Source organism: Tursiops truncatus, chromosome 5, assembly GCF_011762595.2.
Source record: "Tursiops truncatus isolate mTurTru1 chromosome 5, mTurTru1.mat.Y, whole genome shotgun sequence".
Classification (NCBI taxonomy): domain Eukaryota; kingdom Metazoa; phylum Chordata; class Mammalia; order Artiodactyla; family Delphinidae; genus Tursiops; species Tursiops truncatus.
In genome coordinates, this window is record NC_047038.1 from 31529534 (window position 1) to 31548936 (window position 19403).

Sequence of the window (19403 nt, forward strand, 5' to 3'; positions counted from 1 at the left end):
TCTCTCCCCTTTTCTCCATGTGGAGAGACGGGAAGAGAGTAGTTTTAAAGAAAACCGGTGTTATGTGAATTTACCTTTAAAGATTTTCCTCTGCGCAACTTTTTTTTTGTTTTGTTTTGTTTTGTTTTTTTTGTGGTACGCAGGCCTCTCACTGTTGTGGCCTCTCCTGTTGCAGAGCACAGGCTCCAGACGCGCAGGCCCAGCCGCTCCGCGGCATGTGGGATCTTCCTGGACCGGGGCACGAACCCGTGTCCCCTGCATCGGCAGGCGGACTCTCAACCACTGCGCCACCAGGGAAGCCCCCAAGCCCTGGCCCTCTGCGCAACTTTTAAAGGAAATTGTTTGCGTAACTTGATTTTAGGATCTCTTTGAATGAAGGGGAAGCCCAGCTTTGTTACTTAAAATGTTTAAAACAATCAAAACAAGCCTATTAATTACTAAGGCAAACAGAAGTCAGTCAAGTGGTATCACTTTAGCTAAAGATATTACAGTATTCTTAAAATAAGAGTACAGGAATACAGTCTAAATAAGATGCATGCCCTATATCTTAGCATTTCATTGTCAGAATGATATCCTGAGGCTCACTGCAATCATATTAAATATATATCTCAATGATTTAATATCAAGTTGTCCTATTCTATGGCATTGTAGATTTTATAATTTCAGTTTGTTTTTATAACTTTCATTTTTTGTAACTGGTTTTCATAAATCAGTGCACATATTTTCTTAGGTGTATTATTTATATTATTAGAGCTTTTAAATGTGGTGCTTAAAACCCAAGTACTATATATGATTTTAATGAAAATTTTATATGTGTTTACTACACATGAATTTTGTTTTTGTGTTAAGCTGACATGAATACATTCAAACTCCTTAGGTCCTTTTGTCTACCATAAATGTAAGTTCTCTTGAAGCACTGATGTATACCTAGAATATAGTACAGGTTATTTCACAAAGCAACATCAGTCCGACATGTCAGGGCACGGTCGCATGTTCTAGGCACGTGCTAGGCATGTGCTGGGCGGCAGAGATGTGCTGAGACTCGGGCGGTGCTCGTGTGAGCCGATAGCCATGTGGCTGAGGGGTCCAGGGCCACAGCCCATTATGACACCTGTGCGGAGTTACGTTATGGTGGTGAGCTCTGCCTGGGGCTGACGTCGGGGGGCGGTGGGGGGAGAGAAGGGTCCTGGACAAGATGACACCTGAGGTGAGTCTTAAAGGGCAAATGGGAGCTAGGAGACGGTGAGGAAGAAGGCTCCAGACACAGGAAACGACCTTATTGCACCTTCTGGAAACCACAGTCGTTGCATTTGAAAGGGAGATAGCAGATGCCCCTCCTCCTGGAGCACCTTAATCTTCTGAAAGAAGACTCCATTGTTTTTGATATGCCATTTCCCCAGGTCACTAATATCTGTTGTTTGCCTTAGTGTTTGTGAGGATAGTTTCAGTCAGCTTTCCAAAGATATAGAGCCTCAGTGGTCAGGTCATGTGACATGAAGAAAAACTATCTTTTACTTTATTTTATTTTTTTTTGGGATATGTCTTCCTAATACAACAACAACAAACATTTTTTTTAATTTATTTATTTTATTTTTTTGACTGCATTGGGGCTTCGTTGCTGCACGCGGGCTTTCTCTAGTTGCGGCGAGCGGGGGCTACTCTTCATTGCAGTGCGCGGGCTTCTAATTGTGGTGGCTTCTCGTTGCGGAGCACGGGCTCTAGGTGCATGGGCTCAGTAGTTGTGGCACACGGGCTCTAGAGCGCAGGCTCAGTAGTTGTGGCACACAGGCTTAGTTGCTCCGCGGCATGTGGGATCTTCCCGGACCAGGGCTCGAACCGGTGTCCCCTGCATTGGCAGGCGGATTCTTAACCACTGCGCCACCAGGGAAGCCCCAGAAAAACTATCTTGAGGTGCATAAAAGTAGAGACTTTTATATATTCACACAATATACTCAATATAATCTTATGGTTTTATTTTTTGTGAATGTGATTATTACAGCAGACATAAGATAGAGATACTGGATGTGATATGTGTCCTATGACACTTATTTGAAAAGACCATCCTAATCTAGGTTGGTCATTTACTATTCATATAAATCAAATATATGCCGTGTCTATGCCCTATTACAATTATTTTTTGAGGGGAAAGTAATTATGAAGAAAAATAGAAAATTAAACTACTATCAGAGGGACCTAAAATTATAAATTTGTGATTAAGATGATTTCGAAATGTATTTTAAATTGCAAGCATATTCACGTTATTGTGTTTGTTTTAGGAAGCAGGGTCCTTAACTGCCATAAATCAGTCTTTAAAATTACCTTCTAAGTTTTCTCAGGTTCTATCTTACCCTTCTACTACTGTCTTCAGTTACATCTTGTCTGTGCCATGGGAGCTGAGGGGGCCTCAGTTAACACTGTGGATTTTTAATTAGATGGTGGAATTCACAGTGAGGAAGATTTGTCATCGACACTACCAGAAGTGGGTCCTAAGTGTGGTGCTTAGCAGTGAAAGGAGGGCCTCCTTATTAAGCGGGCGTTCCTTGAAGGTGGGCGGGGGGCGGAGGGGTCTGTGGCCACTGCCCTAGGACATCATCCTCCTCTGTGTGTGTGTGTGTGTGTGTGTATGACCACTGCTTACGTCAGTACCGTACTGATGACATTAAATGCGAAGCTATAGAGACAGAGGTCACAGATAAGAATTTCTTTCTCTTGCCCTGTTTCTAGGCACAGATGGTAAAGAGAGAGAGAAAATGAGGCATCTTGATCTCTTGGTTGACCACCTGCTGGTCCTTTTGTATCACGTTCATCCGTGTGTTCACAGTACAGTCTATAACATGAACATGTGCCTGTCTTCTTCCAGGGTAAGAAAAAGAAGAGGAAGAGAGAGAAACTACAGGAATCTACATCAGGTAGGCACCATGTGACTTTCCAGCCAATTCTCGTGCTTCTGACAAGCACCTTTTAAAGAGTAGTTTGCATCTTTCTACACGCTGCTTTCTTCTTCAGCTGTAACATATGATTCTTGAACTCTGCTTTTCTTCCTGAGATTCTTTCAAAATGTTTGAAAGACCTTTCTTTTAAATGTGACTATGTGAAGGTACACCTAAAAAGCTCTTGCAAACCCTGTCACCTGGATTCCTGGTTGCTAACTGTGGTTGTTTTTAAGGTTTTGTTTTTGCTTTTGTTGTCTGTGTTCTCTAACACTTCTGTTCTTCTATTTGCAAAACTCCTTACAATACAGTTTTTTATGATGACTCTCTGATATGCTACCTTATATCCCCTTGAGAATCCTTTCTATGGTTTGGGGTTATTTAAAAATATAAAACATGATGATAGGGTTTATCTTTCGTGTACGTTAATTCAAGGCATCCATCAGTGAGGTCCAGTTTATTTCCCCTTTTCTTTCATAAAAGATAAGGCCTCTACTTGTACGGCACAAATAAGACTGGCTGGCATAAGAACCATAAAAAATAAAGCAAACAGGTCCACATTATATTGTAGCTACTACGTATTTGGAATGTACAAAAACCTCTTCAATAAAAATTTGTTAAAGACACAATTTTCTGCAGGTACAGGTCCAAGAATGACAGCTGCCTACATCTGAAACATGGTAAGAACGACTCTCTGGTCCTACTGCTGACATTAGTTATAAACAGAGGCACTTGCTTGTGAATCTTCTTGCTTATACTGATGCCATTCAGCATTGCTCCTTTAAAGAGGAAAGGCCACCAAAATCAAACCAGTGCTTTAAAACGTCTGATGGTTTTTATACCGGCTATGGATTTGCAATATAGTATGTGTCTCTCTCTTCTCTTCTTCCCCTTTTTGCCCCTTTAATCTTTCTCTGTTCCCTTTCCCCTAACTCTTGTCAGCCATTCCTTACTGACCAGTGGCACATCTGCCTGCTTCAGAAACAAACAAGTAACGAAACCCGGCAAAATGCCATCTTACTCTGCAAACCCAGGGCTGCGTTGGAGGAGCTCAGGCTGGCCCAGGACCTGGAAGGTTTTGTGGTATAGAGACTTTTTCTCAGTTGAGATGATACACAGAGGCTTAAGAAGTAATGTATTTGTTTCCAGTGAGAAAGAGAGGGATGCTTCGTTTTATCTGTTGTTTAAAAATGTGGCATGGGGACTTACTAACTGTATTCTATCAAGTTCTTTATTGGTAACCATTGCTAGATCTCACTCTCATCTTTATAGGTGATATTTATTTCATTTCTTTTTATTGCAGTTATTTGACTTTTGACCGCTTGACCACCATCCCTGGCGGGAACCTGGCTTTGTACATTGCCTCAGTCTTTGCTAGGCTTTGAGTTCACGGTGTGTCTACACTGTGAAAGTTCTTCTCAGAGGCGCTCCCTTTGATTCTGTTCTCTCTAGGAAGCCACATCCCAGTCCCGTCAGCTCTATCCTTTGGGTCTGTCTCGAGTCTTTCCTCTCACACTCAGCAGTTTCACAGCCCCGGATCAGGTGCTCAGACTTCCCATCTGGATTATTGTAATAAGCCTTTGGATAATTTTCCTGCTTCCAGACTTCCTTTCTGCCAGTTCATCCTCTGTGTTGCTCCCAGAGGGATCTGCTGAAACACAAACGGATTGTGTCACTTCCCGACTTAAAAACGGTCAGTGCTCCCCACTGTCTGAGGGACGCAGTGCAGACCACGTCAGGGTGGATCTGCGTCTCCCCTGTCCTGGGGGGTTCCACTCTCTGACCCGCCTCACCTCCAACCATGCGTCTTGGGCTCAGTCCAAACAAAATTATTTGGCGTCCCTGAGACAGGTGGAGGCCGCTGCACGTGCTGTCCCTGTGCTTGGAAAGCCCGTTTCCTCTGCCTGAGGGTGGTGTTTCTTAGGAGAAGAGCATTAGCCTGCGGGTCACTTCATTCTTGACTAGAACCAGATGACCGCTTAATCTTTCAGAACTTAATTTTGGTGCTCAAATTTCAGCGGACTTTCCCAGGGGACTCTGCAGAGATTTGGGTACCAAATAGGTATGAATTTCACATCAGCTGTTTGCCCCGGCAATCTGCGTGAGCTTTTTAATCTTCATTTTCCTCCGCTGTAAAATGGGAACAGTAACCGCCGCCCGCTAGGGTTCTTTGTTTATCGTATGTGGCCTCCCTCCCTCCCTAGACGCCACCCCAAAGACCTAATGCAGCTGCCTTCTCCTCTGTGAAACTTTCCTCATGTTTATTCACGTTCCCCAGGTTCTTCAAAATGTCATCATTGTTTTATGATATCAAAAGTCTTCTAAACTAGCGCTGAGTGGTAGGCTTTTCTCCAGCTGAAAAGAAGATCAGCCCTTCATACAGGTGACCAAACAAGGTATCAGAAAAATAATATCACAGATGATGTTCATATTTAATTCAACTTAACGGCTATTAATTGAGGACCTCTTCTGAGCTGGCCCCCCCAGCTTGGTTATAGGAGCACAGGCTCTGCCCCCAGGTGCTCATGGCATCATAGTTCAGAAGTAATTTTAGTAGCAAGCACAGGCTCTTGTACTTCTTCTTTGCATTTTTTTAGAAGAATATTGTCCTTTTAATGACTAAACAAACACTTAGGTATGGACAGCAGCCCTTTTTATGCTCTGCCTCGAAACAGAAAACCCTGATAAGCATACCGTGCTAAGGACCAACATTCGCTGATTTTACTGTGTCCTCTGTTTGCACCAAAATCTTTAATGCTATTTCTATTAAAGATCATGCAAAAATGTATTTCTCTGCTTCATACTTTGATATTTAGTTTTGCATCCTTAATGATTAACCTTATGTAGTATTTTAAACTAGACGATTAGGCTGAATGCATTTTTGTCCTAGAATGTATCCCAAATATCTCTTTTTAAAATAATGTTACAGTGATCATGGTGTTTTCTTGTCACTTAACTTGTTTTTCTAAAGGTCAAGGGGTGTCCCCTCTGCCCTGTCCCAGAAAAACACAACAAAGTCTCCCCCCCTCCCCCCAAGAAAAATATTTTCACCAGCAACCAGTGAGGCTCCCGTCGGCTGGGCTGCACTTAATCAGGGTCTCCAGTGTTCCTCTCCCCTCTCGTTGCTGGATCAGTCATGCAGCCTTTGAAGTTCTGTCCTCCCCACTATCCTGTTGTAGAGAGCGGCACTGGCAGTCATCTGATAAGAATTACTAAGCAGAGAGAAGGTCAGATTTGCATTCATAAAGATTTCCGCAAATTAGGAATGATACTATCCCTACCGTTTCCCCATCCCCTTCTTTGTTTTAGGAATTCAGAAACTTCTATCTGTGTAGTCGTTGACTTATTTAGTCATTATTCCGCATTTATTGAGCACTTTATAAATGCCAGTTAGCTCCATAATACCGGAAATACAGTATCGAACAAGGCTCAGAAGGTCCCCGCTCTGTACTGCTTACATCTCGGGGAGAGCAGCTGATTTAAAGCAAACAGGAAAGTGTAAGTGCTATAATAAAAAGAAGACAGGGAGTGACTTGAGGGTCGGCTTTGGCTTGAAGATCATGAAAGGCCCTTCTGAGAAGTGACACTCAGTAATAACCAGCTGTTTTCCCTGGAGGGTATTGTGTGTATTGTTCTAAATGAAAGACCAGGCCAACAGAGCACCCTGTTGTAGAAAGAGCTTAGACTAGACTAGGAGTGAGGCCGCACTGGGCTCTCACATTAGCCCTCCCTGTGCTGTATGGCCCGGGGCAGTAGGTTTAAGCTGGAGACTGGTTCCTCCGTGAAAGGGGTGCTTTGCTGGCCTCTACGCTCCCAGCCGCATCAGGTCCCAACGTCCTGGTCTGCTTTGTGCTTCCGCGGGCTGCACTGCCTCCCAGTGTTAGTCAAGGGACTCGGGTCTCTTTTTTGTTTACTAATTTGTCGTCCTCATTCTAGGTCTGAGTGGCTCTGTATAACTATAAGGCGCCTGTATGATCTTGAAAACGCCTTGTCCACGATGTGCTTGCTCTTCAATTCCTGTATAGATCACTTCCTGCCTCCCCTCCCCCTCCACAGGATGAGTGCCCAGAAGCACTGCCTCTAGTCTGGGGCTTTGCTTCTCCACGGATGCCGTCACGTGGCTCCTTGTTTGCCAGACTTCAGTCCCGCCAGTGCTGGCTCCACCTTATAAAAAAGCCGAAGACAGATGAAATGTTTGATTAGACTTGCTCCTGCACATAGTGTCTGTGAAAGCTCGCAGGACTTGCTTTCAGTTCTGAAGGGAAGTTCTAAAGTCACGGCCCTCCCTGCAGGAAGGTAAAGCTAACGGAGCGCAGTGCCCAGACAGGGAGGATGCTGTTGACTCCAACGTGAAGAGACTTTTGAGAGGGTTTCTTTCTGCACAGCGAAACTTAACATTAGCCTGCTGCCCTTAAAGGAAATTCCTATTAGATCACTGAGCTTAGACAATCCATGGTGTAGCTCAAATGCTAGGGAACTCTCAGTACCCTGAACTAGAGTGGGGCAGCGGACTATAAGGAAAAGACCCCACCTATCAGGAAAAGACTCCTCTGTGAACACAAAAGCCCTCTGAAAACTTGTTTCTGTTCCTTGAAAGACATGAGTTTCACTTAATACTTTCTCATTTCCCAATGGTGGGAAATGCCATTGCAGTTGCTTCATACACCCAGCTGTGTCCCCATCTCCCTGTGAGTTTCTACTTTTGTGTATTCTATAAGAATATTCACTCTGGTGAAATCAAGTTGAAACAAAAAAATGAGCATTAACCCAGTCTCAACACCTTGCAGCAGACTTTAGGATTATTGGAAACGGGATCCTTAAAAGACATTCCTCCAAGTTGGAGGTGATCCCCAAGCTGTGGGATCATTCAGGAAATCCAGATTCATCCTTAGCTTTTTTAACTAACTTGCCGCTTGTGGGAGCTGGGAGCCCAGGGCCTCAGGCAGTGAGACTTACACACGTTCTCCTGTGCAGGCCAATATCATAAAATGCCAATTGTTCGTTTATTCATTCTGCCAACATCCAGTGAGGCCTGCTCCGGCAAGCAAGAACTGCTCTAGGCAGTGGGGTTACTTGCCAAACGGACCCTGTCCGTTACCAGGGGCACTCCCAGTTTAAGAGGATGCAGACGTACAAATGGATAATTATAAAATAATACGTTTTATGCTACCAAGGAAGTGCATACAGTGCAGTGTGTAAAAACAAAGGTGACGGAAATCAGAGCGAGCTCAAGGAAGGCCTCCTGCAGTAGGTAACACTTGCGTGCCCAGTCATGGGGGAATTCTTGAGTTTGATAGAACAATGATCGAGTTGCTTTCTTTGAGTTTCCAGTATTTTGGTGCACGTTTCATTTGGAATATGTAACGTCAAGAGTTTGTCAGAAGTCAGAGATTATCATCAAATACTGAACTTCCCTTTCTTCCTGACTTAATCAAGATTCATAAAGAATTAAAGAAGCAGAGAATTAGAATTTTTGAAAAGCTGGAGAGAATTATCATTCTGAGTTTACTAACTTAAAAACTTAACTTTACAGGTTGGTTTACTAATATTTACTTTAGCAAAACATAAAAAGTCCACTATCTTAAAGTTATATAGATGGAAAAGATATTCTTATGATATTTCAGTGTATTTCATTTGATTATATAACGTCAAAGGTCTAGTTTAAAAGTAGAAACAAGCTATCTTTTTTTAAAAAGCAAAAAATCTCTGGTTAAACGCACCCAGAGATACATATGGGCACTCACATACAGAAATACTTCTTCTGTACACTATGATTTTAGCCTTGGCATAATCTTCAGCTTGTATACTTGCTGAACTGAGAAATTAGTATATATTTTTTACTAAATAAAAACATTCGCCTTTATTTCCCTGGCACCAAGAGGTGTGTGGGAGAAGTAATTTCTAGTACAGTATAGAATGCAATAGTTAATTGTGCAGTGCTTGGATTTACATCTTTAAAAAAATTGTCTCTAGGGCTTCCCTGGTGGCACAGTGGTTGAGAGTCCGCCAGCCGATGCAGGGGACATGGGTTCGTGCCCCAGTCTGGGAAGATCCCACATGCCGCGGAGCGGCTGGGCCCGTGAGCCATGGCCGCTGAGCCTGCGCGTCCAGAGCCTGTGCTCCGCAGTGGGAGAGGCCACAACAGTGAGAGGCCCCCGTACCGCAAAAAAAAAAAAAAAAAAAAAAAAATTGTCTCTAGCTTTCCATTATAGACTGGAGTCATGTGCAGGACTAGCGAGAGGACTATGACCCTGAAGATCTTCTAGGAGCGTTGTCTGAAGCTCGGGACTTAGCCCTGTCCTCTTAAGAGTCGGGGAGAGGTCTAAATATTTTCAGCAGTCTCCTTGAGAAAAACATTTATTTCGTATAGTTTTTGAAGCTCACCCTGGGGAACTTGATGCTTTTGCCTAATCTTTGCTCTGAACTCTGTTCCCTAAGTACGTATGTCGTCACCCCCATTAAGTAAGTATCAGTGAGCCTCTGGGTACTTGTTCCTAGGTTGGCATGTCTACTTAGAAAGCAAAGCCAAGTGCTTACAAAGTAGTAAAGTTGGAAGCAGCTAGAGAAACGGTAAGGCTTGTCCAAAGTCTCAGAGTAAAAATTAAGGCTTTGATAATGAGAAAGTGAAAACACTATGCCCTGTTTTCCATCCTTCATCTTTTTGTCACACGATGAGGCACTAAGTGTGTCAGGCACTTAGCCTAGAATTGCCACTAACCACACAGGATACGGCAGAGTTAGGAGCTCTTGGGAAGGGAGCCTCACATCCGGAGGTGGGAGACCAGCACGGCCGCCTGCACCCTGCTCAGTGCTGTCCCCAAGCTCCTCCTGAGCGCCCTCTGAGTGGTGGCCCAGCCAGTGCAGGACCTCGCCCGCCAGTTGGCCAAGCGTCTGGATCCTGATGGAAACGGCCGCAGGCGCGTCCTTTGTCTTGTCAGGATCGCAGGTGTGCTGTGCCTAGGACACGGAGGTCTGTCCCTGCCTGGGGTGGTAGCCTACCCGCGTTCCCCTCCTCTAACGTCTGGCTGCAAACCCCTGCGAGACGTGTCGTGAGTTAGCGGAAAACTTGCAGAGAATTCACACAGCAATGACACTGGACTGCAGTGTTCTTACTAGGGACTCCCTAGTAAGACCGTTCAGCAGGAAAATGCAGACACTGATAGCAAGGGCAGCCTTGGGCACGCGGTCTGAAACGGAGATGGCTGCCTCACGGCACCGTGTGGCTAGACCAAGCTGTGCGTGGACCGCAGGTTTTCACGTTCTAATCATTCTCCAGAGTGCCTCACGCGCGCTCATGTGACGCAAGCCTTTTCATCACAAGGAACAGAAACAGCCCCCGCGAGGCTGAGCGCCTCTATTTAAGGGTGCAGGAGCATCGTGCGGAGGCCGAGGAGAGCACTAGAAGGTGGGCTTGGAAAACTGTCCAGACGCTTCTGCTGTCTCTTATATCTGCCCCTCCCCCAAATCACATCCTCCCCTTCTGCAGATTGGCCTCCTCAGTTCTTTGATCCACGTGTCCAGAACCCCTCGAGCTCACATATTCTTACAGTACCAGTCTCCAAAAGAGAAAACTCTTTCAAATTCCAGAGAAGGGGGACTTCCCTGGCAGTCCAATGGTTAGGACGCTGCGCTTCCACTGCAGGGGACACAGGCTTTTGATCCCTGGTCGGGGAACTAAGATCCCACGTGCCGCGTGGCCAAAAAATAAACCAATACAAAGTCAAATTCCAGAGAAGGGACTCTGGCTAGCCCAGCTTGGGTCAAACTCCTACCCCCATCTGCAGTCAACTGTGGCCACAGCAGATGGCCACACAGTACGAGACAGCTGTCGGGGGCTCACCGCTCCCACCGGGGCTGTGTTGGCATTGGGATCATCAAGAGGGAGGCAGGCTGCAACCCAGCACACGTCCAACACAGCTCACTAATAAGCTGGTGGCTGGGCCTGTTAGATCAGCAGACAGGGTGATTTTATCTAGGCAACTGTGCATTCGTGAAGGAACTGGTAGAGGATCGTACATACGGTGAAAGCTTTTAAAATCTCTGTTGTGCTACAGTGCCCTTCCCATCAAGCCTTTCCCCCTCTTTCTTTAATGGTCAGAAGAGCTAGAATTGTGTTTAAGTTGCCTTGGGAAACAAACAGGAAACCGGACCCTGGGCTAGCAAGAGTGATCACGTGCCGTGAAAAAAATAATAGTAGACGGAGAGAAGAATGAAGCTCATTATTCCAACCCTCTCGAGATACGTAATATTTAGTATTGCTCATGAAAGCCCTATGAAAGTAAGATCCATGCTATTATTCTAAGACTTCATAGAATAAAAAAATTATTTTGGACAAATGGAGTTTGATAGAATGTTTTCTCACTGAGCCATCCAGATACTTGAGGGAAATCATCCTTCTGGATAACAGTTTCCCAGAGAACTCTAGGTTTACCTCTTTAAGTATCAAAACATGTAATTTTTAATTTTCACTTTTGTGAGTGCACCTCTGTCTTCACCAGAGTACATGACAATGAAATATTTCTTAATACCTCATGCCATTAGTCTACAGTGTAATGTACCATGTGGTAAATGGTAACAAGGAATTGATGCCATTTGACCCTTCTAGATGACCCCAAATAATGGGTTTTTTTTTTTTTAATATCTGCTCTTCTCTATTTATTGTGCCTTCTTGTTCTGTCTAGGACTGTGTACCCCTCCCCTAAAGTAATTTTCCTTCTGATCCATTTTGTAGATTTGGGAACCAGAAAACAAAGCTTATTTGAATAATATATACATTAAAAGTAAATGGGGCCTGAGTTGGCGCATGGAGGGTGCTCTTATTAGGAAGGGTAAATATGCTTTTTTTTTTTTTTTGCTTGAATTTCTTGATAACTACAGTGAGACCCTGAGGCCTTTTCACTTCCTTTTCCTCAGCTGTGTCCTTTGGGTCTGAAGCTGCCAGTCAGCAGATCCAGAGGAGTGGGGTGATCCTGCCTAGAACTGTCTGTGAGCCTTAGCAAAGTCACTCTATTCTATTTGACAGAACGAGGAGAAAAAAAAATGAAAGCACCTCAAACAGTAGTGCCCGCTTTTCTGCTTAAGTCCTAAGTCAAATCTAACCCGAAGTTTTCTAAATTTTTAGATACAGTCTCTGTAAATATAATGACGAATTTTTTGCTGCCCTCTTGGGATTCCTTTTCCCATCTATCGGTGTGTTTCTGCAGACATTCTATTTGATAAGATATTTTGTAATATTTCATGAGAGATTTTCCAGAATTCTCTATTGGTCGTAATTTTCCACCAGAAGTTCTGTAAGTAGTATAAATCTTGCTTTTACCCCCTGAACATGCTGTGTGAGATTGGAACAACAGAAATGGAACTAACGTTTCTGGACCACGTATCCTGTCCTGGGTGCTCTAATAGAAGCCTCTCCATTCCCGTCCTTGAGGCAGCCCCGTGTGGGGAGGGATCTCTGCCCTGTTTGAGGGATGCGAAAATGTCAGTAACTTGTCCAGGGCCACGTACGTGGCTGGTGTGCAGCAGGGACAGGTTCACACCTGGCTCTGTCTCTCTCTAACTCAAGTCTCCACCCACTGCAGTAACCAACATTCATTGTGCCCTTTCAGATGCCAGGTACTTACCAAGCCTGTCATGTGTATTATCTCCTTTCATCCCCTCAACACACGTTATGAGGTAGAGCGACTTAACTATTTCCATTTCACAGACGAGGAAACCGGCGTGGCATGTTCAAGTAACTTGCTCAGGATAGCTCTGTCTTCAGAGCTCATGCTCAGAACCCACAACACATTGTCACCTCCCTAGGCCCCATATACTTAGACACGTAGACTCGTACTACATGACAGCGGAAAGGAAAAACACACAAGTGTGTGCTCACTCTGTTGCCTCATTTTTAGAAGGTGAAGTTAGCATTTTTAGTGCAGGAGAACTTGTAGAGAGAAAGGTGAACTGGATAAAGAATCTGGAGGTGGGTAGATGAGTCTCCACAGTTACTGTCCTCCTGAAGCACTTTAATATACAGAATTAAAATGGGTTCTGAGGGTCTCTTATTAAAAACTTTCCTCGAGAATGTTTCGGTAGTATTCCCAGCGGAGGTGAAGGTCTAGTGGGTGAGACCTACACTGGGAGGCCCAGCCAACCGATGGTGGTGTACATCCTCACAGGGAGACACCAAGGGCTGATCAGGAAAAGAAACCATCAGCTGCAGACGGAAACCAGAATTTCCCCCTCGAGCAATTTATCAATAGTTCCAGGCCTGCCTCAGCGTCATCTTGGCATTGCCGAAGAAGTCTGCTTTCACTGGTCACAGTTACGCTTTGAATAACCGCACGGAAAGGAACCGCATAGATTCAGTGACCCTGCCTCGGTCTGTATAACCTGGATCCAAGCCCGGGGCCAGTGACCCCTTGTCTCGCTGACCCCTCCCTCCCTCCTCCACGTTCTGGGAATCATCTGGTGTCAGAGCTGTGGCTGGCGACTGGAGGACTGACTGGCTCGATGCTGGGACTTCAGGACTAGCTCAGCTGCAGAGTCAGCACTAACCTTCCTAACCACGCGTTATCATCTCTTCTTTTTCTCAAATACTGGGTGGTACTTACTTTCAAAGACCTGAAGGTGGCCTTTGTAGGTTATACTTTCAATCTTAGAGATTTAATTTTCAAAGTTACTTTCTTAGGCCCTTTGTTCTCTCACCCTGCTTTCAAACAGAGCATAGCCTCTTGGGGTGGGCAGTGGTCCAGATGGAGACCACCTCCACCTCCGCAGTGATGCTGACTAGTGATGGGCACGGCAGGCAGGTAGGCAAGGAGAAGCAAATGAGTGAAAATTCAGCCCCGAGGTGTGCTGGAGAGAACGTAGGTTTAGGGCTCAAAAGCTAATCCTGCCACCTGTAGGTTGGGTGACCTTAGGCAAGGCCTTTTGCCCCTCCCGCAGCGGGATCCTTGTGTGTAAACGCGCTGAAGTCAGCGGAGCTGTCGTGATCGCATGACGTCGTGTCCCAGCGCCTGGCACAGCAGCGCTCGGCGCACGTTGTTCTTCTTCCTTCCTCCTCACCAGCTCCTGTGACCCATGGGGAACCAGGAGGCCTGGGGAATCTCTAGGGGCCCCCACACCAGCCGCTGACAACCAGATGCCTCAGTTCCCTCTAGGACAGCAGGGCCAGACCAGCTCTGTCGCGCTCGCTTCCTGCTCTGGAAGTCTGCTCTCTGCGTCCACAGGCGGCTTTGTGCAGCGCGGGAGTTCACGCCCTGAAATGGCAGGCTTGCGTCTGATTGCCCCGAGGTGGGGCAGAAGAACTTAGGCAGTAGGCGTGAGGCGGAGTGTGCTGCTGTGAGGAGGAGTGTGCTGCTGTGAGGAGGGCAATCTTTGCAAAGCCCCCGCCTCTCTTCATCTCTCACAGACTGATCTCTGATACTCTCCCCTCAAATTTCACATCATAACTAAAAACACTTGAAAGTTTCCCACTCCTTGCTAGTAACATGTGGGAGGGGGAGGGAGGAGCTTTTACTCCAACCAGTTTCCTTTCGGGTTACTCACCATTTCTGGACGGGGAAGTGAGCTTACAGGCACGGCTCCAGCTGAGCCGGTGGGTCCTGGTCACGCGTCGCCCCTCCTCCCGCCCCCACCTCGGCCTCTAATGGGCTTGTTTCCGCAGCCCCTCCTGCTGTGGGGACAGCCTGGGAAGGGGGCTGGGCCGCAGGACCTCAAGGATATGGGCTGACCCCACGCTTGGCTCCCAGTGGAGGCTTACGTTTGCACGTAAGAAGAAGGAATTTCCCCTCTCCCTCTCATCACATCTTTTGAGCCAAGGCCTAGAAGGCCCTAATGCCTCGGTCAGTGCTGGTCGTCTTCCAGACGCAGGTCCCTCTTGAAATCTTGAGATGTCCCTTTACCGCTTGGGCTCTTCTTAAGCGACTCCGCCTGTTTGCGTTCCTGCTTCCATTTGGTTAGTGGGATATTTTGTCCAGATTGGAGTCTGGCCCAGAAGAGGAGCTTCAGAGGGACGGTGGGGGGAGGGTGTTTTCCTGTGCTTCCTTCACACCCACTCAGCAAATGGCCCATGCGTGGTGAGTGCTGGTGGAGGGAGCCCAAGCCTGACGGGTAAGACGGGCTCCGAGCTCCCTTTGAAGCGGGCGCGGTAATTGCGCCTTTGATTACACCGACTCCACCGCCGGGCTGGGCTGCGCGGGGCTCGCCTGGCCAGCCCAGCTTCAGCTGCAGCCCCCCGTGAAGACTTAGATGTGGGAAGTCGCCAGTCTCCCGAGCCTCATGCCTGTGGTTTCTTGAAAAGAATCTTGATTTGACCTGTTTTATGTCTGTAAAGCAACACTGCAAGGCCTTTTACCCCCATTTCTCCCATCTGGGGGTAAGACTGGTCTGCCCTGGTGACCCGATATTTTAAAGGAGCAACCAGGTTCAAATAAGGCGGCTTATTTGATAGGCAGTTTCCTTGCGCACCTATTTAAATACTAGCTACACTATAAGGAGAGCATCCCAGGTGGGGAAGAGTCGCTTTTTGGTTGGCAGTTGTACAAGCACCTCTGAAACCAGCTTTTCAGGAGGATTTATAAGAGGATACTAAGATAATGAAACAACAGTGGGGAAACGTGAGACTGTAAAAAGCACTGGCTTCATTAGGAGATGTCGAAATTCTTCCCAGGGAAGCGCGTATCATCCTTGGGATAAATGGCCACTCTGGCCAGCCAGGATCGGGTTAGTAATTACGTTGTTATGCTCTCAAGAAGCGGGAGGAGGAGGCACTCTCGGTGCCATGAGGAGAGAGGGCGACTCGACGAGTGGTCAGTGCAGGAGAGTGGAGGCCGCCGCAGGGCCACGCAGGCCGCCGACCGTCTGACTTCGGAGTCAGCCTGAGGCTGGGGTGGGCACGGGTCCCAGCAGAGGGACAGTTTGTCTCCGTGAGCAGACAGGCGCTCCTGGTGGCTGAGGCCAGTCTGTCCTGAACCACAGCACTGGTCTCCAGTCTGCCCTGAACCACAGCACTGGTCTCCAGCAGCCCGGGGCTGCTCGCCATTCCTCACCAGCAAGAGCAACCGGGACCGGGCCTTTGAGAGTCAGTGAGCCCGAGCACGGTGTGGATAGGAGTCTGCGGGCGCTGCCTTCACCCCCGCCCGGGCTCTGCTTCTGTCTCCTTGGAAAGCCAGGGCCCTTCGCAGCTCTTCCATCTTCCTGTGTGAAGCATCTCTACTCTGCGTCAAGTTTAAAAACCACAAAGCTGTAGTGTGGTTTTCCTGTTAAATGGGGGAAGCAGGAGAATAGGAATTGAAACTGTCATTGAAGACCTCATTCTGTTGAAGGCAACATTCTGTGGCTGATTTCCTCCCAGTTTGCTTTTGCTTGTTTTGTTTGTTCACTAGCCACCCGGGTAAACAGTTTCTTCTCAGCTCTGGTAAGTCATTTTGAGGGACAGCAGCGGTGGTGGTTGCCGTGATTCTGACGATGCTAACACGTGGCTGGTAAGAGCCCTAATGGCAGGGCTCACTCTGCGCCCCGCACTCTCTGAGCCCCTTAGAGGCATTGGCAGAGCCCGTCCTCACGGCTCCCGGGCTACAGATCCATCTTCTCTGAACAGCGCGGTGTAGACTGTAACTGGCTACCCAGAGTTGAGTTGAGTTTTCATTATTAAACTATCTCAAAGCTTCCTTTTATTTCTCCTCTAAGATGTCTTTCCACTCAAATAAGAAGCCTAAAGGGAATGCACTCCACTTTTTAGAATTAATTTTTTTTAAAGGAAATGTCTGCTAATAACAAGGACACTGCAAGTACAGAGTTGAGATGCGTCTGAGGTGCCAAAGACCCAGGTAGAGTAGGTGCTTCCCTGCAGCTGGTGTGAAGCAGGGGAGGCGGATGCTCTCCAGAAAGGAGTTGACCTTGGAGATGCTTTCACTTTCCTTTTGTCTTTGTCTCATCTTGTTGCAATGTTATATTTTATTTTTAATCACTTTTTAAAACTCAGATTATTAAAGCTTTTGGGATGTAGGGATTCTCCTTTCTGAATGCTCTTATCAGCAGTATCTTTAAATACTTGTTGAGTGTACATTCCAAGGCTAACGTTAGAGATCCTGGTTGTTAGGAAGGAAAAAACTCTTGAGAATTGAAAAGTCGAAGATTGGAGAAGCGTATGCACCTCAAGACTGAATATGAGCGGACATAGACCATCCCGGTCACAAGGGGGCTTGTTAGGAGTGTGAGGGGCACTGACTAACTTGCGTGTGGTTTAGTCTCATGTAAAATCCTACACTGGCTCCCCACAGTGGACTAAAAAGACCAAACACTTTAGAATGACAAGTCTTCCCTGATTTGGCCATTGCCTGCCATTACGATTCATGTTTGGCCATTCCCTCCTGATGTTTTTCCAACAGATTTTTTTTTTTTAAACCATGATCTAAAGTATTATGTGTATTTCACATCATAACCCTGTACATTTATGTACACATACATGGAACCAGGGTAAACATTTCAGTAAAGTACACTTATTCTCTAACATAGTCTGAGGATTTAGGGCTACCATAGGGCAACCTCTTTTAGCCATCACCAGATCAACAACGTGGATTAATGAAATGCAGAGATCTTAAGACATGTGCTGTATGAAACAGAGGTTAAAATCTGTAAAGGTCTGTGGCACATTCACATTCACAGTACTTTATTTGTTCCTTCTTGAGGTGGAAAACGAAGCTCATTCCCCACGTGCAAAGCCAAGGCAGCGACCCCGGGACCTCTCCTGGAGATGGAAGCTTGTTGAACACCCAGACTGTCTCCACGGCTTGCCCAGTCGACCCCAAAGGAGAAATGACACCAACTTCACCCTGAGGTCACTGCTAGAGACGCTGATCCATAAAGACAATCACTGCCAAACCCCCTTTCATCTACTGCGAGAGCCATGTTCCACAATAAAAAGCATACAAGGTTTTTCAAAAGAAAAAAAGCACATGAGCATGCTAGCAGGCCCTGGGTCAGCTGAGCAGCTTTCCTCCCCCGTCTCCGCCGTGCACTTCCCAGAGCATCCCGCCTCCATACCTGTAACCTCCTGGCAAGGACAGTGACTTGGCTGCTTTTGCCTGCCCCGAGCCCTGGGAGCGGCCGCAGCACAGCCGTCAGCATCCCGGAGGGAACTTGTGGAAGAGTTCCCTCTTTGTTTCTGGCTTCATGTTTGTTTCTCTTTTCCTCAAGCTTTTATTTAACAGTGCAAAAGGATCAATCTTGTTTGCTTCTTTTTTTTTTTAAACTTGAATTTTTTTAATTTACACTTTTTAGTTTTAATCTTCTTGTATATTTTGCTAGCAATGAGCTTTTTAAGTAAAATCGAAAGATCTGGAAGAGTTTGAAATAAAAACGAAATGAAAAGAAGCCCTCTTCTTTTGAGGGATATCTTGTCCGCTAAGGGGCTTCTCGGTGAATTACCTGTAATAATAGTAGCCTGTCTTTGTAAGGTGTCCGATAGAGCTAAGTAAACTGTAACAGCCAGTCCACTCTGTGGGTAGCAGTTGGCAGTCCTCTTTCATTTTATTTTTCTTATGATCTCTTCTCTTTTTTTTAAATGGTAAACCTTAACAGATACTTTCAGCAGACCAGTTTGCAGTGAATTTTCATTTCTTTCCTTCTCACCCCCTTGTTGTAAAAAGCCCAGCACTTGAATTGTTATTACTTTAAATGTTCTGTATTTGTATCTGTTTTTATTAGCCAATTAGTGGAATTTTAAGCCAGTTGTTAAAATGAGCATTGATGTACCCATTTTTTTTTAAATAGCAAGGCACAGCCTTTGCCCCAAACTGTCATCTAACGTTTGTCATTCCAGTTTGAGTTAACGTGCTGAGCATTTTTTTAAAAAAGCTTTGTAATAAAACATTTAAAAACAAGTCTTTTTTTTTTTTTTAAAAAGTGAAGTTCCTGATAACCTGCAGTTGTGTAATGGTGACCTAAATCCATAGGCCAGGCCAGAGCTGGTGTGTCCACATGATGGGGGCGCTGCCCGTGAGGCTGCCTCGGGGACAGGCCCACACCCTCCCCCCGTCTCCAGGCCATGCAGTCCGTAGGGGTGCTCCTGCAGCCTGGAACCCCACCTCCTCCTCTCCCACGGGTAGGTGGAAATCAGGGCAACAGGATTCAGATGGGAATGATTCTCTCCCTTCCTGAGAACCCAGACATCCTCACGGGCTCCAGCCGGCACCACTGCAGGTTGTGCTGGTGCAGCCCGTGGTCAGAGCCCATGGGTTCTCAAAACAGGGCTCCCCGAATCAAGGTATCCCCGTGCTTTAACTCCCATTCATCTCCCAAAGTCGACATTTTCCCAATTTTGAGTTTGAACTCCGTAATTCTCCCTTAAGCGTTTGTTATACTATCTATAGGTCGGTATCGGATTTAGTAGAACCTCCATATTTTAAGTTTAAAACATCAGCATTTCATGGCCTTCCACAAAGCTTCCACAGTCCATTGAGCTAGTCTGCAAACCACCGACACCAC

At 46.2% G+C, this 19403-nt stretch overlaps 1 protein-coding gene and 1 long non-coding RNA gene across 5 annotated transcripts in view; one reads left to right on the forward strand and one right to left on the reverse strand.

Moving 5' to 3' along the window:
* LEF1 (lymphoid enhancer binding factor 1) overlaps positions 1 to 18799 on the forward strand; it is a 119241-nt gene extending 100442 nt beyond the window's left edge. For 3 of the 4 annotated variants that reach the window (XM_033856790.2, XM_033856789.2, XM_019927787.3), the window contains 3 exons: positions 2861 to 2909; positions 3570 to 3610; positions 17606 to 18799. In XM_033856790.2, coding sequence (XP_033712681.1) covers positions 2861 to 2909; positions 3570 to 3604 — 84 coding nt within the window. In that variant the 3' untranslated portion in view covers positions 3605 to 3610; positions 17606 to 18799. The remainder of the gene's footprint in view (positions 1 to 2860; positions 2910 to 3569; positions 3611 to 17605) is intronic. The other variant, XM_033856792.2, reaches the window with a different exon arrangement.
* Positions 1952 to 14550, reverse strand: LOC141278759 (uncharacterized). Its single transcript, XR_012331912.1, has 2 exons — positions 5982 to 14550; positions 1952 to 4578 (listed from the first exon to the last, which is right to left on the reverse strand). It is a non-coding gene; the product is annotated as an uncharacterized lncRNA (long non-coding RNA).
* Positions 18800 to 19403: the final 604 nt, after the last annotated feature.